This window comes from Canis lupus, chromosome 27, assembly GCF_048164855.1.
Source record: "Canis lupus baileyi chromosome 27, mCanLup2.hap1, whole genome shotgun sequence".
Lineage (NCBI taxonomy): Eukaryota > Metazoa > Chordata > Mammalia > Carnivora > Canidae > Canis > Canis lupus.
In genome coordinates this window covers 43454926-43479885 of record NC_132864.1, presented here as the reverse complement: position 1 = coordinate 43479885, position 24960 = coordinate 43454926, and the positions used below count along the sequence as shown (strand labels likewise).

At 38.6% G+C, this 24960-nt stretch overlaps 1 protein-coding gene across 1 annotated transcript in view; it reads left to right on the top strand.

Moving 5' to 3' along the window:
• PCDH15 (protocadherin related 15) overlaps positions 1–24960 on the top strand; it is an 876905-nt gene that overhangs the window by 667075 nt on the left and 184870 nt on the right. The window contains exons 19-21 of the mRNA XM_072803740.1: positions 8872–9177; positions 11715–11939; positions 22736–22852. Coding sequence (XP_072659841.1) covers positions 8872–9177; positions 11715–11939; positions 22736–22852 — 648 coding nt within the window. The remainder of the gene's footprint in view (positions 1–8871; positions 9178–11714; positions 11940–22735; positions 22853–24960) is intronic.

The window sequence follows — 24960 nt, the reverse complement described above, 5'->3', positions numbered from 1 at the left end:
TATACCAAATTAAATATGATTCCAAAGAAAACGAAATGTATAAATAAGCCAAATAAAAATAAACTGATGTTTCCTACCAAAAAATATTCTTTAAGAACTGTAGGATGGGGCATCTGGGTGGTGTAGTTAGCGAAGCATTGATTCGGTTTCTGTTCAGATTGCTATCTTGGATTCATGAAATAGAGCCTCCCTTTTGAGCTCCATGTCCTGTGGAGTCTACTTGAGATTCCCTCTCCCTCCTCCTCTGTTCCTCCTACTCATGTTCTCTCTCTCTCTCTCTCTCTCTCAAATAAATAAATATATCTAAAAAAATAGAAACTTAGGACAGAATGGAGGTTTTTTTTTAAATATAGTTTCTAAGTAGATATTGAAAAACCTGTAGCCATCACCATGCTATTTTTAACTGATTACTTAGTATGACCCAAGCATGCTGCAAGTATCTTCCACTCTCATGAGAGACAGTGAGATAGATATTTGTCATCGTCATCATCATTATTTCAAAGATGAAGGTTGGAAGCTGATAGTGACTGACTCCCCAAAGTGACAGGGTTTGAGGGTTTGAGAAAAGTTTGGCTTCTAACCCAGAGCCGAGGCCTGTAAGAAATCATAAGTTTATATATGGGTTTTCCGGATTCTTAGGGATTCAGTACTTGAGAGTTCCAATATTTGATTATAAAAATTATTCGTTATGGTTATGATTTTAGTGATTTGAGCTCACATACACTTGCTACCTGCTAGACAGTTGGTCTCTTCACCATGGCTCAGTAATGAATATAAAGCATCTGCATGGAGAGAGGAATATTTCACCAACAGCTTGACTCACTCACTTTTGTCTCTTTTTACACTGATAATCACAGCCCTTGATATACCTTAGCTTCCTGGAAGAATTAAAGACAAATATCGTATATCTTTTTGAAGTTGTTAGGTGATTTAAAAAATGCATTTCCATTAGTCATGTCATTAAGGATGCCTTGCTCCACTATTTCTGACCCCCGGTTCAACAGCTTCTGTGTTTCCCACCTGTAGGTGAGAAAGGAGCTCATATCCTCTCCTCATTGCTGTAAAGGACAAGCAGAAAGTAGAACTAAGCTCCCTCCCGGCTTCACACTGGGCTAATTAGGTGCCACATTGGGAGTTCACACTTCTCTAATAGCTGTGTTTTCTTCTTGTCCTCAATGTTCTCCATATGGACTTGAGTTTTGTGAGAATAAACAAACTATTTTATATCTAAACATTAATCCTAACGGGCATGATTACAAAACGTATTTTAAATCAGAATTAATCACTGAAAATATGCACAAGTAGTCTATCCAGAGACTTCTCGATGGAAGAGGTTATAGATCTCAGACTGTCCTGTGAGGCTTTGGCCCAGGATTTTCTGGCCATGTGAGAGGCAGGCTTTTAGGTCTCCATAGAGTTAGTAGCCCCCAGTGTAGCGCTTCTTCTTCAATTGTTGTGATAGAATGCACGGCAGGCCACTCTAAAAAGATAATGAGGAAAAGAACAGATGAATATAATGTGTAAAAGATGCATTTTTCAGCTCTACTTTCAAGTGGTATGCTACACCATGGTGCCTGACAACTATTTGGTAGATGCTCTTATATATCATCTGATTTCTTTCTTAAGGAAGTACTTGGTTACTCTATCCTAACTTTGATTTTGATGATTAAAGACTTTCCAGAAGTTTTTCTAGCAAACATTCAAAGTTTTATCTAGTGAGGTCTTTATTTGACCTCGCATCATCAGCCAATTTCCCAAACAATAGGCATTCACAAAGTAACTGCAAATCAGGCCCCATGGTAAGGGGTATATCACAAAATGTGTTAACCGTGGACAGATGATTATAAAGTCGCAGCTATTACTGTTCTTCGCTTTGAGGTAGTACAAGAGAAGAGGAGATGTGTGATTTTTCTTATTAACCATTTTAATTAACTTTTAATTGATTTCTGGGAAGATAAATGGTTTCATTATAGTATCACACACTGAGCTCCTTGGCTAGATATTAAACCTCGGTGCAAACTTCCTGACAGTACTGCTGATAATAAGGGACTTTATGTTTGGTTATCTTGTCTAACATCTACATACTCATCTATAATAGTAAATAAATGCAACTACTTGGCTTAGGCAGCTCGTGTCACTTAACTTGCATGACCTTATTTATACTCCTCCATGCATTAAGAGACGGAAAAGGAAGGAAGTAGATTTTATAAACATTCTAGTTCCTTTGTCTCTATTAGATGTGAGTGTCGGTGACCTTACAGTCTTTAGAGGATTTTCCTAGAAATTTTAGTCTTTTGCTCCATAAGCATCAAGTGTACCTCCTTTCATGGCAGCTAGACATTCGGTGAATTAAATTGTTGGCGAATTGGGTCAAAACGTGTATGTGGGGGGAGGTGGCTGAGTGGCACTGATTATTACTGAACATATTACCCACATTTTATACTTCAGCTGACTTTGAGTTATGAGGACGCCCCCTGCAACATTTATTTTCAGTCAACCCATTGGATATGTATTTGGATCTTTTCTTTCTACAAATCAGCCTATTGTGTTTTCAAAAGCTCCAATACATGAAGAGTAATGAGACAAGTTCCTTCCGAAAGGGCCTGTGGTCGTGGGACTAGGGTTTAAAGTAAATGTGATACAAAGAGGCCTTTGTCAAGGATATAATTTTGATCTGTGATGTGATCTCCAAATGCTGGGACTTTTCCTACAAGAGGAAGACCTGAGGTTGGGATTTGAAGAATGGGTGGATGATTGGAATTTCAGAGGTGAACAAGGAACTGTTGTGGCAAGCCTTGAGGGAAATGTCAAAATGTAGAGAATTGATTTGCCTTGAGCAGAGAGCTCGTACAGGAGAGTGCATAGTAAGGGAAGCTGAAAAGGTGGGGTGGGGAGATGTCAGGCAGAGGTCCCTCAGCTTCTTTCTGTAGTTTGGACAATATGTTGAAAGGAGGAGACCTTTCTGTCACTTGGAATTTCTTAGTCTGGTGTCTAAGGGGTCTGCCTTGAGAACATCACCTCATTCACTAAAATAGTAATGACACATCAGGAATTATGAAGTCATAAAACATTTCAAATTTTCTTTAATCTCATTTGCCCAAATTTGTTTATTTGAACCCAGATGTTCCTGTCTTTCTTTACTTCCTCTAACTTTTTCCCCTGGGGGAAAAAAAAATACCCGCATTCTAAGGGACATTACCTAACATTCCATAAAATGTATCATAAAGAAAACTCACACCCAGAGTTATTTTATCAAAGCCATGACTGAAGCCCAATATTTCTTTCTCTCCCCATGGCCTTTTCTATCAATTTCTACCATTTGAAAAAACTTGTCACTGTCCTGCTGAAAGCATATATTCTTTTGATTAGGTTTTCTCTACCATTTATTATTTCACTATAGTCCATTTTCAGAATCCCAACGTGGCTGAGAATATATGTCATGACCATAGTCATTTTCAAGTGTGTCCTAGAGAATAAAGAGTGCAAAGGAGAAATACTATGTGAAAATTTTCATGCACAGATTATTAAAGGGAAGTCTTGTTCTTGCCATTGCTCAGTGAGTTGTAGCAGTATTTAACAAATTGTATGTCCATTTGAGATATTAGTAAGTATTCTGCTAAACAAGCAGCAGTGAAAAAAGGTGTGCTATGAAATTCACTTGGAAACTGTGCTATAAACACCTGTGGGATTTGAAGATAATAATAGCAAACATCCTGTAGCTTTCTCAGGTTCCTCTCCTCTGGCAGATGGATTTCACTGATTTTGGAGGGAAAGGGGCTTAGTGTGGAGGCCAGGTGGGTTGAATAATGCTGCACACTACAGCTAAACTCACCCACCCATCTCCTCTTGTCTGGGTGAGGCTGGAATTGTTGGTCTCCATGGGGAGGAGCTCATATGGCTAAATGGGCAAACCACAGGATGTCTCTGCAAACAGATCTTAAAGAAGAGAGTGACCCAAATTCTTCCTACCCAATTCATCACTCTTAACTGGAAGAGGGAAGAGACAGGGCAGTTGTCTTACTAAAATGTCCTTCTGCTTAGCAAGATGAAACATGAGAGGAAGAAGTTCCTATTCAACAATCCTAAATAACTTTTTTAATAAAAACGCTTCTCTGAGTCCATGTGCATTGGGGAGTACCCAAGGGAAAAGATGGTTAATGTGGCAGTTTGCTGCCGTCATGATGCCAGCACTGCAGGTGGTTCCTTCTGAAATGGAGGTCTGTTCTTACCTCCCAGTCCCTTGTCAGAACAAGTGTCCTCACAGTCTAGTACACCAGCCCTTTGCAAGCATGAGTTGTTACAATCATTTGTGAAGTCTTGCTACCAATGTAGGTACTACATTTGCATTGTTACAATAGCAATTATTAAGTTGAATCTATACTCATGTCCGTTTGCTTAAATTTGCAAATATTTTCTTCAACGTAATGGAAAAGTGGCATTGCAACTCTAGGAAATCCTTCTGTAGCTATAGTTTATCTTGTTCATGTTATAATTGGTAATCTGTACCATGTTTGTGAATCTCATCTCTTCCGTGTGTAATGGTAGGAAAAGGGATTCAAAACTACTCTTTACTTTAGAGTTGAGATAGCTGAGACCTAGAGAGAAAAAGTGATATACCAAATTTAATGACACTAAAAAATAGTATGTTGGAAACACTGAGACCCATCAGCACATATACAATATAGCAATTTCTTCTTATTAAGAGTCATCTGCCATCTTAACCTGCATAATCCCTCTCTGTCCTTCCACAAAATGCTAAAAGTACAAAAATATTTACTTGTTATATGTTTGTTTGGGTCATGATTAAATACCAGTGTGTTCTTCTAAAAAATGGTGTTTTTAAGCATAGACATGGAATCAGTACTTCCATCAATGTGATCAAAGCCCTAGATGCAATTCCAATAAGTCCATAGGTTCGGTTTTCAAATTCTTAACCAAAATCATAAACGATAATAAAGCAAGACTCAAAAACCAAACAATAACTATACAATGAATAAAATTTAATAATTCTAACAGCTACTACATAGCAATGCTATTCATTTATATTCATTTATATTTGTTAGTATATTTGTTAGTATATATTGCATTCATTTATATTTGTTATATATATATATATATATAAAATTTGTTTATGATTTTGAGTATTTATTGCATGCCTACTGTGTACCAGACATTATAGTAGGCATTGAGCATTCAGCGAAAACAGAAAATCCCAGACTGTACTCAATATGGCTTACCTTGTTCTAAAGGGGAAACCAGTTCTTAAACAAATAAGCTCACTGATAACTATATAATTTAAAATTATCGAAAGGGGAATAAGTGATAGGTATATGGAGCTTTTGGTATATACAACAGGAGAGTCTGATGTCAGATCATTTTCTCTTTCATGAAAGGTCTTTCTGAAGAGATATAACTGAGAGATAAGAATTAACAAGTAATTTAGTGATCTAATCTGTGGTTGGTGGTGGCTCAGACCAAGGTGTTTAGGACTGAGATATATATACGGATGGAAGCACCATATTATGGGTAGATAGGGGTTATTCTATAAATGACATTATGTCTTGGGCTTTGGGACTTAATATATATATGTATCTTACAGCTTGGAGCTGAGCTTCATACATAGTATTAAATAACCTTTTCCCAGGAAGCCTGGGTGGCTCAGGGGTTGAGCATCTGCGTTCAGCCCAGGGCATGATCCTGGAGTCCTGGGATTGAGTCCCACGTCAGGCTCCCTGCGTGGAGTCTGCTTCTCTCTCTGCCTATGTCTCTGCCTCTCTCTGTGTGTGTGTCTCTATGAATAAATAAATAAAATCTTTAAAAAAGTAAAAAAAGAAACTTTTCTCAAATAACCAGGTAAATGGATAATTGAGAAGATAAAAAGAGATTTCAGAAATATCTACTTTTGTTGTTTTTTTTTTTTTAGTAAGTGGAGAGCTCTTCTTTAAAAAAATAAAGATTTATTTATTTATTTGAGAGAGAGTGGGCACAAGTGGGGGTGGGGCAGAGGAAGAGGGAGTATCTCAAGCAGACACCCCACTGAGTGCAAAGCCCAACACAGGGCTGTCTCATGGCCCTGAAATCATGACCTGACTGAACTGAAATCAAGAGCCAGATGCAAAACTAACTTCTCCACCCAGGAAGCCCTCTAACTTTATTTCTTATATAACCTGTTATGTTGACAGAAGGACCATTAACTAAAATGGGGAAGGTTGGTGGTGAACAAGATTTGGAAACAGAAGTAAATATTCCAGAGTTTAATCAGGGGCACGTCAACTTCTGATTCCAAGCCAGACAGAATAATGGCCCCCAAATATGCCCTATATATGAATATATTATCTTACATGAGAAAAGGAACATTGTAGATGTGACTATGGTTGAGGATCGTATGATAGGAAGATGATTCTGGATTGTCTACGTGAAACACAATGCAATCATGCAAGCCCTTGAAAGTGGAAGAGGATGGCAAGAGAGTGGGTCAGGGGGATGAGATGGGAGAAGAAAAAGGAGAGGGTCACAGTGTGAGAAGGACTCTACCCACCATTGCTGGCTTTAAAGATGGAAGAGATGGCCATGGGCCAAGACTATGGCTGGCCTCTAGAAGCTGGGAATAGTCTTCATATGACAATCAAAAAAGGAGGTGAGGCTCTCAATCCTACAACTCAAGGAATTTAGTCAACATTACAAAGAGCAAGGAACTCCAGTAAGGGAGCTTCCCCTACAGCCCCTAGAAAGAAACACAGCCTTGCCTGTACCTTGATTTTAACCTTGTGAGACCCATGCTGAACTTCTGACTTACAGAGCTATACAATAAAAACTTGTGTTCTGTAAACTGCTAAATTTGTGGTCATTTGTTACAGCAGCAATAAAAAAACTAACACAGATATGTATGAGGCATTCTACTGGAGATATCAGCTAAGCAACTAGCAGCATATAAAACAATGTGTACACAACACCTGCATATACACGTGTGCACACACATAGCCACATAAGTCACACTGAATCCATATGTAATACGTCTTACATTATATGGATGAATAAAAAAATTTGAACAAGAATCATTTAAATTACAGGTTATATAAATGATTTATTTTGTGATCTCAAGAAATCCCACAGACAGAAAAGTCACTGGATGTTCCAGGAATGTGGGTGTTAAGAAATAAGACCTATTTATATTATATTATCAGATTATGTTTTTTTTCTATTTACTTATGTAGTGATTTCAGACAAAAAGTAAGGGTTCCCCCCCACACCAAGGGGGTTAGTGTTGTCATTTGGTTTTTCTTCTAAATGAGAAGCTAGACTAATTTGTCAATAACTTGTATGGACAATGCTAGGCACAATGTCAATGTGGAAGAATGTATGTCTATGGAAAGTCTTCAACTTGGTCACTGTGTTTCTTCCTCTTTGGGCTTCCAGCAATCTGTCCTCCATCAGTTCTCAGGCTTAAACATTGGGCATTTGTATTTTGATGAGTCAAAGGGGCAAAACCTACTGGAACGTTTGGCATTATGACATAGAAAAGGAGCACAATTGCAAATATGACTTCCACATCTTGGACTTTACCATTTCAAACATTCATCAGTGCCCTGATGTGCTTTGCCAGAGTTTGTAAAACTAGATACACGTCTGCATCAAGACTGCTAAAATACACCTCCTTTCATTCCAGGCTTTCTGGAGTGTAGGTGATTGTATTGTGTGCCTAGATCATAGTGCAGTCAAGTGTCTTATTTTCCTTCCTTTCCTTAGTAACAGTTTAGGGTAGAATTATATAAGACTTCATGGCTCCTAGGATTTACTCTAGTTTCTTTGAAAGACAATGACAAAAAAAAAAAAAAAAAAGAAAAAGAAAAAGACAATGACATTATTTAATGCAAAATGCACAAGTTGATAATGAGAGTCATAATTTATATCATTGTTGGGTTTGGATAAGATCAATTCTCATAACACTGACTATTCACTCAAAATTTACACATTTTATTTGATGTAAAGTGATTTTTAGGTGACTTAAATTGTTTAGTTAATATGTTATTATAATATCATTAATTTTCAGTTATCATTTGGAGATTGTATTCCAAAATTAAGGATGAGACTCTTGCAGGTGCTTTGCAGTTAGGATACTTTTACTCCCATTTGGGTTTGGGAGCAGATTTGGTTTTAAATCTCAGTTTCATGTGTTTATTTATTCAAACATTCATTAATTCCACAAAAATGTATCAGATTGCTTTATACATACCAAGAACTGGGGCACTGCATATTTATTTCTTATGTAACTCCAAGCAAGAGCTTTAAATTCCATAAGCCACAGTTCTCACACTTGCAAAATGGGACAATTATATTTATTCATAAGAACATGGTGAGGATTAATTGAGATATATAGTGCCTGAAAAAATATATATGAAAATTAATATATAAAGTGTTTGAACAAAAACTATAGCATGGTATGTTGTCATCTAGTGCATTAAGTTAAATTAATTAAAAACTAAATGTTTTTTTCCTGATTTCGAATTAAAAAATGTTAAAGGAATGATAGTAGAGGGAAACTCCAAAATTTTCACAATGTGAGTTTTCTGACATAATACGATATTGTTATTGCTGTGATATTATCAATTTATGTCATGGTCATTTTGAATGACGAATAATTAATTAAACTCTAGTGGATTACGGGATTACGTTTCATGTCCCATATCTTTGCCAAATCTTCATCATTATTTTTTTTAAGTTTTCTCCCTAGAGAAAAAATAATATTCAATTGAAAAGATGCTGTAATTTGTCAACTATCCCCTGCTAGCAGGGCAAGATAACAAAATATAGTGTGAAAAAAGGATGACTAAACATACTCTGTGAATTGCTTTGTGTTTAATTTCTATTCAGGCAACAGACCCTGATGCTGGAATAAATGGGCAGGTGCACTACAGTTTGGGCAACTTCAATAATCTCTTTCGCATCACGTCCAATGGGAGTATTTACACAGCAGTGAAGCTGAACAGAGAAGTCAGGGACTCCTACCAGCTTGTCGTTGTGGCAACCGATGGAGCGGTACACCCTCGCCACTCAACTCTAACACTGGCAATCAAAGTTCTGGATATTGATGACAACAGTCCTGTGTTCACCAATTCAACGTATACTGTCGTCGTGGAAGAGAACCTGCCAGCTGGGACCACCTTCCTTCAGATAGAGGTGTGTGCAGGAAGCATAAATTTCCTGAATTCCGCATTATAAGATCTGCCATTAGGGTGAGGCTGCAGATAAAAACACAGCTCATCCCAGTTAAGTTCTAATTTCAGGTAAACGAGTAAATTTTTAATAGAAGTATCTTTCAAATATTGTGTATTATATTTTTGCTAATTATATCCCTGCTTTAGGGATACCCCAGTAATGAAGAGAAGAGGTACATTTCCAAAAAATCAAATAACACATCTTCATACATTTTTTTAATTTACAAAATTAATGTTAAATACTTATTATAAAAAGTGAATCCCATAGTCTGTAAAGAAAGAAAATCAATATAATCTCCCACTTTGTACCTCCAGAGTACTTAGTATTAAATTGTTATGTGTGTTCTGTGACATTTATCTTTGTGTTCACAAAATATCAAATAAAATATTTCAATATTTACATATATGTAAATACATGTGTATGCAGCTGTGTGCACATATATATGTATATACTCAAATATTCCCATATTTACACATATATAAATATTCATTAATGCAGGTATGGACATATGTATGTATGCATTATATATTCACATAAATGTTTCCATAGTTAATATATGTAAATGTGCATTATGAGGGTTGTGCATATATGTCCATGCATATATTTAAATACATATTTGCATATATGTAAATAACCATTGTACATTGGCAATGCAATATTTATATATACACACACACACACATAGAAATTTTCTCTGTATTTCACAGAAACGGGACATTGCTGAACCCATTATTTTTTTCACTTTCAATGCACAACTGGCATCCTTCCATAGGTCCGACTCCCCTTTTGAACAGTGTCCCCACATCCAAGCCTCTTTTTTCAGTCCTCAACAGCAATACTACCAGAAGCTATGGATATTCTGATCCCGTAGGTTTGGTTGGCTCAGCAATCTGCATTTTAAGCAACCACTCCTTTTAATTCTGAGTCAGGTGGTGCTTTTTGGGGGGCGGGGGGAAGATTCTAGTCCCTCCTTGACCTGCCAACCACAACTTGAACTTTATTAGCGTAGACTTTTTAACTTGTGTTTTTTTCTTAATTCAACTCAATAAATATTTAGGCAAAAAACATAATCTAAGAAAGGCAGATGCCAACAGGGAAAGGGCCATATTTATCCATTTATTCTACTGTTCATCTATTCATTTATTAAACACATGTATTTCCAGTGTTTATTGCGGGCTAACTCCTCTGCTAGACGTTGGAGATTCCAACGGGGACAAGACAGGTTTCCTGCCTTCACAGGGTTCTCAGTCTAGTGTGGAAAACAGACAAGTAAATAAATCCCTAAGTGCAATAGAGGTTTTCAGAGCAAGGAGCCTCAGAGACAATAGGAGGAACCCTAACCCTAATCTTGAGAGTTTGGAAATCTGGTCTTGTGATTTAGGTAGTTGCTTTGTACATTGTGAATTGAGGAGCAAATAAGAGTTACTATAGCAAAAAGGAAGAAATATTATTCAAGACATTGGAACATACCTGCTTGAAATCCTGGAGAAAAGGAGATAGAGAGGAGCTAATAGGCTAGAAATTGTATGGCGTTTCCTCCCCACATTCAAGATATTGGGGTTAACACACAATGGAATGAAAAACAAGAAGGATTATAGATAGGAAAATGACACCATAAAATCTGTGCTTTCCTGATATCTTCTGGTTGTGACATCAGTAACGACTGGAGGGAGCCAAGACGAAAGTTGAGGTAGCAGGTGCATGTGTTACTGCATGAATGTTCTAACACAGCTCATCTCCCCATTCCCCTCACCCCATTCCATTTCTTCCACCAGAGCTGACTTTGCAGGTCTACCATTGCAGGTCTGTCCCATGAGACCTACAACTAGAACATTTCACCCCCAATTCTGAATGCCTCTCCACTGCCATGTCCCTGTTTTCCTTCTATTTTGGTATTTATGTCTTCTTGTTTTGGGAGGACATTAACCTGGAGGGCAGGCTTTGTGTCTTGATTCATCTTATGCTTCTTGTGCATAATAACTACTCAATAAATGTTAATTAAATGAAAGGACTATAGTAGAAATGTATTATAGGATCCTTGTAAGGAGAAGTTATTACTTAAATGCCCTCAGTTTCCTTATACTCCTTTAACAATCTATCATGTTTATGAAAAACACAGTAAAATGCATTTTTATTTAAAATATTATTTTTCAAGGTTATATAATTAGCAGGAAATAATAAACAATAATTTATGAATCTTCAGTTCTTTACTGTAGTATGATTCTTTTAATTGGTGTTTTTCCAGGAAAAATAAATATAGTAATAAGATTTTTTAAAAATGACAAAATGCCATGGGTCTCTGTCTCCTCTGTCTCTGATTCTCTCCTTCCTCTCTTTGGTCAATTACTTAACAAACATGCTTTTCTCTGAAGCACGACTTATGGTCATCGTTAAGGTCCCACTGTCCTAGGTACTGACTCGTGACTTCCATCAGCCTTGCGCTCCTCTGGTTTGGTAACACCTCTGATACGACCATCCTTCTGCTTAACTCGTTACAGGCCAAAGATGTCGACCTTGGAGCAAATGTGTCTTATCGGATACGAAGCCCAGAAGTAAAGCACTTTTTTGCACTGCACCCATTTACAGGAGAACTCTCCCTTTTAAGGAGTTTGGACTATGAGTCCTTTCCAGAGCAGGAAGCAAGCATCACTTTTCTCGTGGAGGCCTTCGATATTTATGGAACAATGCCACCTGGCATTGCTACTGTCACAGTGATAGTAAAGGTAAGTACTCTCTTCTGAGTTTGTCCCATACTAAATATCTGGGGGCAACAATTCATAATAACACAGTCGTACCAGACCCAGAACATGGAGTTTAGAATGTGTAAGACCTGAGAAATGACCATATTAAGTACAAAGGATAAATCTGAATGAAACTCTAAATAAGAATTTAACCACTGTAGCTGCCCAATGTTCCCTTAGCTCTGAGATTTTAATCTAGTCACGATTTCTCCAGACTACAATTTAGTCCAAATCTCACAGCACAGGGATAATAACTTCATCCAAACCCCTCAAGTTTAAAAAAATTTAAAAAAAAGAATAGATTACTGAAAATGTAAGAGTCCTAAGGCCCCTGAGCTAATTAGTTTAGTTTGTAAGTGGAAATTCTGGAATGAAATCAGCTTTGGAATCAGATGGAATTGGGGTCAAGCTCTGGCTCAGCCATGTTCAGGGTCTATGACCAAGAGGACTTTGTTAGTGCTCCAGATTTCTTATCTCATTCATTGTCATAACCTGTGCCAGGTGATGGCCTGAAAGAACATGGTAACTTCGAAAGGATTCAAGTTATTTTTAAGGTACACTTTTGAAAGAAGATACGAGAAGAGATTTATCAGTTCCCAAACTTTAGTGTAAAGGTCACCTGAGCTGTGTCCTAAACTGTCAGATTCCTCTGCTCCTTCCCCAAGGAACCCTCTTTCCATGGAGAAGGCATCACAAATGCTTTTCTGCAGATGGATTTTTGCTTAGAATGAAAGGAAGTCAGGTGCTGGGGATGGCTGCAATTCTTAAAGGTGCTATAAGTAGAGGAGTAGATATATGCAAGGTCATCAGTTACCCAAGGTCATAGACAACGTTTATACTGTCCTCATTGTTAGTTATTATTATTATTATTATTATTATTATTATGTTTTGTTTTATGTTTTTTTTTTTTTTTTTACTGTGTTCATTTTTGTAGGTTACTGAAATGTGGGCAAGGTGGAATAAGAATCACTGTTTTGAATTTTTGTTTGATAGTTTAACTGATAAATAGCTAATACATACTACTGGCTTTCTTAAACAATAAAATGCTGGTATGAATACACAGACGACTGTTCCAGTATACAATTAGCATGACATTATTTATCATGTAGGTAATTGCTCTGATGTCCCTAACTATAAGATCTTTGGGTCTGAGTGTTAGTTTTTTATTCTGTTTTGTTGTTTAATAGGTAATCCTGCAATCAGAAAAGGACACAGAAATTACTACACTGTCTTTTCACCCTTGACCTAGCTTATCTGAAAGTACACACATGATATTTCTTCCCTGGGGTCCTGCCGTTTCCCCTAAACTACCTTGGGACAGTCCCTTCCATTATCAGATTTGGAGAGTTTTATCAGAATTTGACTTCCTTGTTTCTCAGGTATCCACAATGGCTTTGTTTTTTTGTTTGTTTGTTTGTTTGTTTGTTTTTAAGATTTTATTTATTTATTCATGAGACACAGGCAGAGGGAGAAGCAGGCTCCATGCAGGTAACCCAACGTGGGACTCGATCCCGGGTCTCCAGGATCATACCCTGGGCCGAAGGCGATGCTAAACCACTGAGCCACCCAGGTTGCCCCCAAATGGCTTTTTACCTGCTTCTTTCATTGTGTATCTCTAGCTTAAGAAATTAGATATTTCATGGAGTTAAATTTTTATTAAGCATTAAGTCCTCTTTGGGGATAGAAATTTCAGCTATTAGAGAATCCTTCCTTGGGTTACCTGAATTTCAGTTTCTGTGTCTCTTTCCCAAGACAATGATGTTGGTAGATTGGAGAAGGATCAAGGGATAGCACACAATCACCAATGCCTGAGGGGCTTTGATTCATATTTTAAAATACTATTTTGCCACACTATTGTAGTATGACATTTAGAAATTTAGAAATCTGTTTACAGAAGAAGCACTTTAGGAACACGATAATGAAGGCTATGATGAGACTGACCTGAGTGAACCAACAATATATCGGAATGATTCAGAACCAGGTGGGGAATCTTAGGCCATCTTACCTGGTCTACACTTGCCTAGTACTATGGCTTGGTGGAATTGACCACAAAAGTAATCTAGAATAGAAAAATAGTCATTTTTTGACTGTTTGGATAGTAAGGAAAGAAAAGACTTGTTACTAATCACCTTCCGCACATTCTCCCCAGACTCACAGATGGATACTCAAATGAGATGACCTTGTCTCTCAGGATGGATATGGTTCATAATGGAGAGTTATAAACCACCACAGACTCTGAGTTTGTTGCTCTGGATTCAGTGTAGATTGATTTGCTTGTTGTTTTTTTTTTATTTATTTATTTTTTATTTATTTATATTTTTTATAGAAGTCATTGGAGTCAGATTGGGTCCAAAAATATCACCTAATCAAGCAAAATGTGCTCTAAATAACTCTCATTCTCTATCTGGGACTGCGGTTTCTTAAAATGCATTTCATGTCCCCTGACCACCCCTTTATTTTAATATGTGGGTGTCATTTAAGCATCTAACACATCGACATGTGGAAAGGATTTGCACATCGATGGACTTGTTCCTTCTTCAGAAATAGGAGGGTGTTGATCTAATTTTTGTTGTATCAGTTGCTTTATCTTATTTAGAGAAGTCAAACACTTTCATTGGTCAGGTCTAAACTAAATTATTTCTAATTTATCATATATTTATATTTATATTTAATCAACTTTCAATTATAGATTTTTTTAAAGAGTTTATTTATTTGAGAGAGAAAGAGAGGATGCAAATGTTCATGGGGGGAGGAACAGAGGGGAGGGGTAAAGGATCTCAAGCAGACTCTCTGCTGAGTGTGGAGCCCATCATGGGACTTGATCTCGAGACCCTGAGGTCATGACATGAGCTGAAACCAAGAGTTGTCCATGTAACCAACTACACCACCCAGGTGCCCCAATTCTAGACATGTTCAAGGCCACTTTCTTTTTTCAAGGTGATATAAGCATAATAAGATTTGCAGGACATTTCCCCAAATGCAGGGTGGCACTTGCTTTTCTTTCTTTGGATCACTCATGGTGAGATTATCACAGAGAAGAGCTTTAAAACTGTTACATAATATTGGGCCCCATAAAAATATCATGCTTGTCTGTTTCGAAGGGAAGGATGGAGTATAATTCCCATCTCTCCACAAATGTAGGTCTTTCCCAAGCATGCAGATTTTTTGTTATTGTTCTGTTTACTTGCAGTATGACAAGCTGTTTTGCTGATAACATAATTGCATAGTATTTGCTGAGAGATATTTCTACCCAAAACAGTCACCACAGGGAAAGTGTCTTGAAGATCTCTCTTTGAAAATGAGAAGAAACATAATTTTCTTTTCAAAAGAAGAAGAAAAAAAAATCAAATGCTTAATATCTAGTCCATCAAACTTATTTATAATTGGAGTGAGAATGGGAGAACTAAAGTGATATTTGGAAGGAAAGATATTTTTACAGTAGAAAGCAAGCAGAATTTTATCACAGACACTTGCAGAGGGCTTTCTTAGTGATTCAGAATAAAACCTACGATGATCAAAAAAATAAAAAAATAAAAAAACTACGATGATCATACAAATAATATGTATTTTGTTGCAGAATTGTTGCAGAGCAAAAAGCCTTCTCCTCTGTACATTTATTAAATACACCCATAACTGAATATATAATAGTAAATTAGATCATATGAGTAAATTTCCAAGGAATATAAATAAAATTCCATACAGTTTAAAACCTATAATCCAGAGAAAAATCTGTCCTTACAAACTGAGTTGTGATATAATGTAGAAAATACACAGAAAGGAAAGGTCTATCTTGTAGGATAAGCCACAACCTGAAGATGTGGGCAGGGAGAACTGGAGGGGCCAAGGCTGTTGAGAAATACAGTGAGCCTTGGAAGATGGAGCTAGTTTTCAGCTTTGAGAGGTGTTTCCTCCCCAGGAGGAAGATAAATGTCCCTATCCCCATGGAATATAGGAATGAAGATAGCTTTTCTAGATAGAAACCCAATGCCTGGTACCAAGGCAGCATTTGTCACACCGTGGACACCTGACAGGTGGGGATGTGCCACGGATGCTCCATGGTGAGCATACTGGTAGAGTCCTGGGTTTCATTTGGTCAGAGGAAACTGTGGACTGTTCAAGATTTATGGCATCCTCTTTCCCCTCCTCTGGAGGGAGAAAAATTGAAAATAAATAAATAAATAAATAAATAAATAAATAAATAAATAAGAGGATTCCAAGGGGCCAGCTAGGGAGAGTATGGGCTAATCAAGTGATCGTTATTTTTTACCACTTGCTGACTTTTCTCTGAGAGTTGGTTGAGCTGGAGAAAATACTAGTTTTGGACTATGGCCTTCAAATATTACCCTTTATTCTCTCCTGCATTATCACATTCAGCATTATCGATAAGAATATTGGCATGTTCTCTCTCATATATTCACTGCCAAGCGTCAAGAATGTGAATGTGTCGGGAAGAGCGTGCCACGGGGCCGAGTCAGATCATTTCGTAAAGTGTCTTCGTACTCTGCTGTTCTAGAGTTTTATGGCTCAGATGGAGCATATTTTTCTCTCAACAACCAAACTAGAGGAAACAGATGAAAATGTACCTGCCCAGAGTTAACAGTAGTATCTCATAGCAGTCATAATTCACATTTCTGCGGGTCTCCGTCATGGCTCCTGGAACATCTCTCACTGGTTCCTGGGAGTCCCAGGAAGGTGCCTTACTTTGTGTTCACAATTACATTCATTTACTCATCGGCGACTGTCACATTCTCCCATTTGCCAGAAGTCTCCAAAACAGAACTGCCTCCCAGCAGGGGCAGGAGATGCTGATAAAGCCCTGTCGATGGCAGATACCGCCCCCACTGCCACCTGTCCCCGGGCATCCCTGATGAGTTGGCTGCCACAGACGAGGGGCACTCTTGATGCATCAGGATTCTCAATATATTGTGTGAAATCTGTAATTCACCAAAGTCATACAATATTCCAAAGAGTTACAGTCTGTGCCTTCAATATTGCACTGTCTTCGGGGCCGCTCAGCATATATTTCACAGCACGAGCTCCTTGAGATGGTAATGGTTGTCTCATATACAAAGAATTTCAAAGACAAATGGATTTGGGAAATACTGGGACACACAGAGGTGAACAGATGTCTCCACTGGATGCCTTCATACAGGAGCCCTTCATATGCTGATGCACACTGTGAATCTCAGGAAAATAAAAAACAATTGCCCACATTTTCCGTAGTTGATTAAGGGATCCTATTTTGCTTATAAAGCTTCTGGTAGGATTAGTTTTCTAAAGAATGAAATTTGGGAAAAACTTTTTTTTTAAGATTTTATTTATTTATTCATGAGAGATGCACAGAGAGAAAGAGAGAGAGGCAGAGACACAGGCAGAGGGAGAAGCAGGCTCCATGCAGGGAGCCCGATGCGGGACTCGATCCCAGGACCCCAGGATCACACCCTGAGCCGAAGGCAGATGCTCAACCGCTGAGCCACCAGGTGCCCTGGGGAAAACTTCCTTAGGTTTTAGTGAAAATAGCTGTAGGATTAAATATTGAGTCAATTATTGTTTTAAGTGTACAAATTCAACTGATACAAGTCTCTCTTTTTAACCAGAAAAAAAAAAACAAGCTTTATAAATAATTATGAAAATTATCTTCAGGGAAATAGATTTGTGTTACGCAACATTTAGAAGCTTACCAGGTTGCCAAGATAAAAATATAATAGCTACTTGAAAGAATTGTTAAATTAGGGGATCCCTGGGTAGCTCAGTGGTTTGGCGCCTGCCTGCCCAGGGTGTGATCCTGGAGTCCTGGGATCGAATCCCATGTCGACTCCCTGCATGGAGCCTACTTCTCCCTCTGCCTGTGTCTCTCCCTCTCTCTCTCTCTGTCTCTCATGAATAAATAAATTTTAAAAAAATGTTAAATTGTAAAGTTTCTTGAACAGAGACCTTTAAAAAGTTATGTGTGGATTTTTTTAAATGAAAGTCCTACTCCAATCTTCATACACATATATGATCTTCTGATAACTTTCTCTTCATGTGCAAATATCTGAAAGGCTCCTCCAGGGTCTGACATGCCAGCATGTGGTCACGGGTCTGCCCTTTGCTAGCTGCCTCACCGTGAGCAACTTGACCTCTCTAAGCTTTGATTTCTTTATATTCAAAATAGAAATAAAAGACTTAACATATTTCAGACACGTTAAACGAGATGACACATCGAATGCACCTGGCGTAATGCCTGATGCACAGCAAACACAAAGCACACGTAATGTCATTATGGTGAACACGGGGGAAAGTCCAGGTGGGTGTTACAGTTACAGGGAATGGGCTCAAAGCCTCTAGCTCAGGATGTGCACGTGTGCTTTCAATTGCCCATTGCCTCCTGGTTGGGGACCCACCCCTAAGCTCCTCAGCTCCCTTCTCCCTGCATTACCATTCCCACCCTGGGATAATTGTATATTATCGCTGTGGATTGATCAAGATCGCCCAGTGCTGTGCTCCTCCTCCTCCTGCAGCCATCGACCTTGAAGGATGATCCCACCTGCTGGTGGGCATGAGTGATGGAGACAGAGATGCATCCTCTGTGAAGTTCAGTGCAACTCTTTACTCGGCACTCTCATGCATCCTCGTACTCCTTGCATAAAAGTCATCGCACCCTACATTATGTATTTAATTTCCGCTTTTTGCTCCTACCTGTCAGTTCAGTAGCAGCAGAAACTGTGCCTCTCTTGGTGGTAACAGGATCCCCAACATCTAAAGCACATCCCCAGGGGGAGCTCCATCAGTATTTGTGAACCTGAATGCCACTGTGTACATTTTGTTACTGTGGCAAAGCACAGCTTTGATGACCTACATCAGGGGTACGCAGCCCCCCTAAAAAAATCCAGAATAACTAAGTACTTGGGTATAAAACCAAAACAAAAGGAAACCAAACTCGGACCTCTAAGAAAGAAGCCTCCCGTGCAGGTTTTGATCCAAAAAAAGGAAGAAAAAAAATAAAACATTGCAGTCAGTTTATAGTTTGTACTTAGGAGAACCCCATGCAAAACAGAAGAAAAGATTTGTTTGGGGAAAAAAAAAAAAAAAAAAAGATTTGTTTGGCTGGAGACGGGGCCTTTTTGGTCCTCTGCGGAAGGAGAGGGAAGAGAAGTCAGACACGACCAAAAGAGAAGGAAAGTTTGTGGAAAAAAAAAAAGAGAGAGAGAGAATAGGAAAGTTTGCAAGAGGGAAGAAATAGCAGAAGGCAGCTAACAGGGGAAACAGCAGCTGGGACATGCATAAGAAAGTGTCTAGCAGTGGAAAGAGGACCTGGGAACAGGCAGAGAAGAAGTCAGGTGCTCGGGGCACCGGGAAAGACGGGCATCAGCTCCCCAGGCCTCAAAGCATTTTGGAGGATGGACAGCAGACAGCTCCAGGTGCAAGTGCTGAGCAGTGGAAGCCACCCTGGCCACAGGTGCCCCATCCGGGTCCCTCACAGGGCATGCATGACAGCTGACCATGGGGGCTGGCATTCACTGTATTTTCATCCTTAAAAACAAAAAAAGAAAAAAAAAGGATCGGAGCACAAACATCTCGTACACTTCTGTCTGCAGAAAGTCTCTTCTCAAGAACAGTTCTTACCCGTGATTCCAGAAAAATCAGAATCTTTACCCCCTCCGTCCCTACATTTAGTGGCAAACCTGTCATTAATTTGCAATCTCCCCAGCCAGGGCCTGTTCCCCTGAGATGCTCATTTACAAAGCGTGCTGCGGTCTTGCAAGTGGAAATGGTTCCTCTGGTTAACTTAGGCTTTCATTTAGAAAATAAATAAATGGAACTCCTATTTTCTTCTTTCTAGAAAACTGTACCTTCAGGTGCATTTTCATTTGCTTAATAGATGGAAACAACTTATACATCAACTAGTACAATTTTCTTTTCTTTTTTTTTTTTTTTTTTTTCCCTAAGAAGGGCGTAGTGTTGTCCTAGATGAGAACCGTGCTAACATCTAGAGCACTCTTTGGAAACATGAATGGCAATTTCTGTTCAGACCAACGAAAACTACAACCACAGAAAGCAAACTATTATTGGTCTTTATGATAAAATTGTTAAGAGGACAGAAGAGGATATGCTTCTTTTTTTGCCAATACTACCCTCTAGTGGAAAATGGGCAACAGAATGAGCTGCTGTTTGGAGGGTGAACTTCTTCGTCTGCTGCATAACAGAGCATTTGCACAGAAGCAGATTTATGTCCATTTTTCTTCAGACATCCCTGGAGCATAAATATAATGAACTATTGATTATGCTTGTTGGCATCGCATTTCAATAAATTTTCTCATCTGAAATAATGCACTGTGCAAGAGCTTCTTAGGTACAATAAAAGATTGTAACCCCAAAACGAGTACAATGTACTATAAAGGGAATGTTGCCACCTTGGCAGCATTGACTTACTGTTGGTCCTGCCAGTGGGGAGCGGAGGAAAGAAGTAGCAGGCCTTGGAGGCCTCCAGGTACTACAACCTTAAGTTTGTGGCTAATCAGTTTGTGAGGCCAGATTATTAAAAAAAAAATCCACTATGCACGCAGTTAGAAGGTGAATCTGGGGGTGCCTGGGGGGCTCAGTTGGTGAAGCATCTCCCTTCAGCATGACCTGAGGGTCATGATCTCAGGGTCCTGGGATCGAGTCCTGCATCAAGCTCCCTGCTCAGCGGGGCATCTCCTTCTCCCTCTGCCTCTCCCCCACTCATGCTCTCTTTCTCTCTCTCAAATAAATAATTAAAAAAAAAGGAAGATGAATCTAGTGAATACTTTGCTATAGGGAAAGAAATGGGGACCCCGTACTCAGGGCTGTTAACAGCTATATGATAACTAGAAAATCACATGGCTTTTTTTTTTTCCCAAAGAATCAAATTATCCAAAATTGTTTGATACCTTGAAGGTTTTAAGTGTCCTTTGAGATGAAAAAAAAAAAAAGAAGAAGAAGAAGAAAAAAGAAAATTCATTAAATATATCGATTTTATGTGACCTTGGATCTCGTGTAAGAAAAAAATCAGTTGCTGGGCTCCTTCTTTTCTGACCTTCAGAAGTTCCCACCTAGGGTGCAAAAGGATTTCCACCCCTTTAGTTACAAGATTCACTCATTACATTAATTGGCACTCTTGAAAAGAGCAGGAGAAAGCATGCATGCAAATGTTTTACGTATTTACCCCCTGCCTGGAACCTCAAGATCAATACTCAACACCACGCTCGTTATGGAGAACGAGAGCCTTCAGGTTCATGTACGTGTTCAGATTCTGAGTCATAATTTATAAAGGAAGCTTTTTGGTTGTTGTTCATAGAAGGTGATGAATACAATACATCAAAACAGAGGAAATTGTATTTTTTAGTTTTGCTTACAGTTAAAGGTCTCTTATTTTTTTATTAAAGTCTGCAAGTTTTCTCATATTTACAACTCAGATGTCAACTCTATTGTGAACATAAAAGCAAGTGCTATTTGACTGTAACAGATAATTATCCTGACCTCTTTGCCAAAGGAGGTGTTTATGATCAGTTAATTAGTGGGTTTCCAATTTACGTCGTACGGGGAAATGGTTGTATCAGAGCAAATATTAAAGAGTACGTAGAATAATTTTTTTCTTTTGTTTTTGATGGCAAGTGAGAAAGAGATGACCTGGGGAGTAAGATAATTAACACATTCAACTTTAGACCCAAAGTACCCAAAATAATGTGGGGATGTAGTAATTATTTTAAAATGAGTAAAATTAAGAAATATGAATCAGCCATGTTAACAAGCATTATTTTTTAGGAAAAAAAAAAAGATAACACATTTCTTCATAAAGGATAAAATGGTAGGGGGAAAAATGGTCTTGCTCTCCAGGGACCAGATTTATTAGTTTGGCTCCACCAAGTAAGTAGATTAATTTAGGCAAAGTCACTATGTATCTGCAGAATCCGTATCTTTACCTGTCAGGTGGCAGGTCAGTGCCATGACGTCAGGGCCACCATTTTCTGGAGTGGCCCCAGTGCCTAGTACTGAGCAGGAGAAGAGGGAGGGACTTGATAAATACTTGTTTAGAGTGTGACACTACAGGAATAACAATGCACTTCCATCACTGGTTTGTAACAACAACAACCCAAAAGATGCCTCTAGAGTTACTTGAAAAAAATCCTGCAGCAAATCACCATTATTTTCTGGCTATGGGAACATCTAATTCTCTGTGTCATTCTTGACGTTGTGCTATAGGGAAAACATTATTTAATCACTTTACATTTGTGAAAATGTATGATGGCATCAAAGGCTGTTTCATAGTTTGCACTTGAAATGTGCTAATCATCCCATTTTGCTAAGTATCTCCAGAATTTTCAGTTGCAACAGAAACATTAAAGGGCTTTTTTTTTTTGAAAAGGAACAACAGCAGAACAAACCCAAAAAGCCACCATCTTTTACACCTGTCTTACGGAAGGGCACGTTTCATAAAAGTTGTGCATCCCCGTTTCCAAAGTTCAAAACCACCTCCTACCCCTGGAAGTATCTTCTGGGGAGAATTTCGAGCACAACTGCCGTGTCCAGAAGGCATCATTTCAGCGCATTTGCTGGAGCAGAGTGGCCTTCAGTTGATCCCCCTGCACTCGATATTGGAGAGCAGCTCGGCGAGGTCCCTCGGGCCCCACTGTGCAGGGAGGATAATGCACTTGAGAGGCTGGCAGGTTGACAGTGGCAAATGGCTTGTGTGATAGGAAGAGATGGAGCCAGTCTAGCGTCTGCGGCCCTCACCTGCTCTCACCGGAAGCTCTAAAACTCTTAATTGTGTTTTACAGGATATGAATGATTATCCTCCAGTGTTCAGTAAACGAATCTACAAAGGGATGGTGGCTCCGGATGCTGTCAAGGGCACACCTATCACAACCGTTTATGCCGAGGATGCAGACCCCCCTGTAAGTGGAAGACAATGGTTAATACTCTCAACCGTAGGGAAGAGAACCTTGCACGCTCACAAATGGCCCAGTTCAATGGGCAGCGTATTCAGAGTCTGAGGTCACCCAGTCCTCACCCGGGCATCTCGTGTGCTCCCACTTTGTGCTCACGGGGACACACACTCTTTGCATGATTATCACTGAACACACACAGTTAAGCATATGCTTTTTTGTGTTGCTGGAATTCAAAATGTGCTATTTGCCAATTTATCTCATACTAGTAATACATAGGCGTGGAAATCAGTATCTGCATTTAGAATCGGTATCATTTGGATTCTTAGGATAGTGTAGGCTTAGGTTACTTGGGTTATGTTTTATCCTTACGCGTTTTCCACTTTATTCACAAATGACGGTTTTGTTAGCCAGCTGTAGACCAACGGATGACTTCATACGTTGAATGGGTTAATTTTGGTGAACTAAACTATTAACATTGCTTTCAGGGCATATTTAATGCAGTCTTTATTGTCTAGAATTTTGCCTCCTTTGAGATACCCCAGATTGCCTTCCCAAATAGAGGGTTTTCAATGAAAACACTATTATAGCAGAAATGAGATAAATTTTCCTTAATGTGATTATTTTAATGTATTAGAAGTAGCATATGGAAATAACAGTACCTGCCTAAAAATGCTTTCTATGAATAATTTGAGTGCTTTATAGATATTAATTATTCTCTTAATAGCTGAATGATGAAGATTTAAATATTTTACTTTTGAGTGAACTCCCACCATTAGTCAGTGCCTGATATATTCTACAAAAATAATAGAAATATTAAGCCACTCTAGAAAAATAAGAAAAGAGAAAAAAGACCCTGAATTTTATAAGTAATATAAGAGTTCTGTTTCATATTGCTAATATAAATAGTTTTTGTGTAATGCTGTTTATTTAATAAAAAAGTGAATGGCAATCATAACATTTTTCACCTTCAACTGCGACAGGCCCTATAAAGTCTTTTGTGACTATAAGGTCTTGAAAAATAATAATGTTAACATGAAAGCAATGACCTTTCACTCAGAAGCTCCTTTTCTCAAGTGTGTTAAAATGTCTTTGAAACTGATTTATTGCATTTTGGGAAATGTGATAGGCAAAATTTCATACATTTGAACATACCAGTAGAGGTAGTGAACATGAAATTGGTGTTTCATCTGCTTTTTAAGTAAACAGTCAGAGGTAGAAAATACTTTGAAATTAAGAATACACTTTCAATTCTATTCATGGCATGTGTTTTGAACACCAAGTCTATACTGATTATTGTGCTAAGCAGGTTTTGCTCTCCAGACCTGAAAGTCTTAGAGCAAAAAATAGAACTGCACAAAGAAATTATAACTCACTGTACTAAGTGAGTATAAACAAGTACAGTATCTTCAAATACTCATATTTCTTTCAAGATTATTTATTTGAGTGTGTGTGTGTGCGTGTGTGTGAGAAAGAGAGAGAGAGAGAGAGAGAGAGAGAGTGAGTTTGCCCTCAAGAGCACAAGTGGGGGTAGGGACAGAGGGAGAGAAGCAGACACACTTGCTGAGTGGGGAACCCAACCCAGGGCTCGATCCGATCCCACGATCACGACCCTGAGCCTAAATCAGGAGTCAGGTGCTTAACCAACTGAAACACCCAGACACCCCAAACTATTCGTGTTTCTAAGAAATTTATATTAGCACAGAATCGAAGGTAGTGTTAAGATGAACGGTATCAATGATGACAGACTAAAAATCGAGACGTACACTGATCACCTACGTGGGACAGGCCTCCACGTCTTATGGCAGATGGCAAAACCCTCACTTTACTTTCAGCACTTGCCACCTTGATACCTGGCTTGATATTCAGATCACCCTACGGATGCGAGAAGTTGTCTTGGTCTGTTAGCTATTCCATAAACAAATGCTGTTCCTTATCTAAGTATCTAGAGAAAAGACCCTGTTTTCACACCCTGAAGTTCTTTCATGGAAATTTACCAGGTTCGAATTCCATATTTGTTTTAAGACGTTCCTAGGTTTGCATCCCCAGTAGTAGTTTCACACAATTAACATCTAATGCTGGCTTTTCAGAGGATGAAATGCAGATGCTGGTCATTC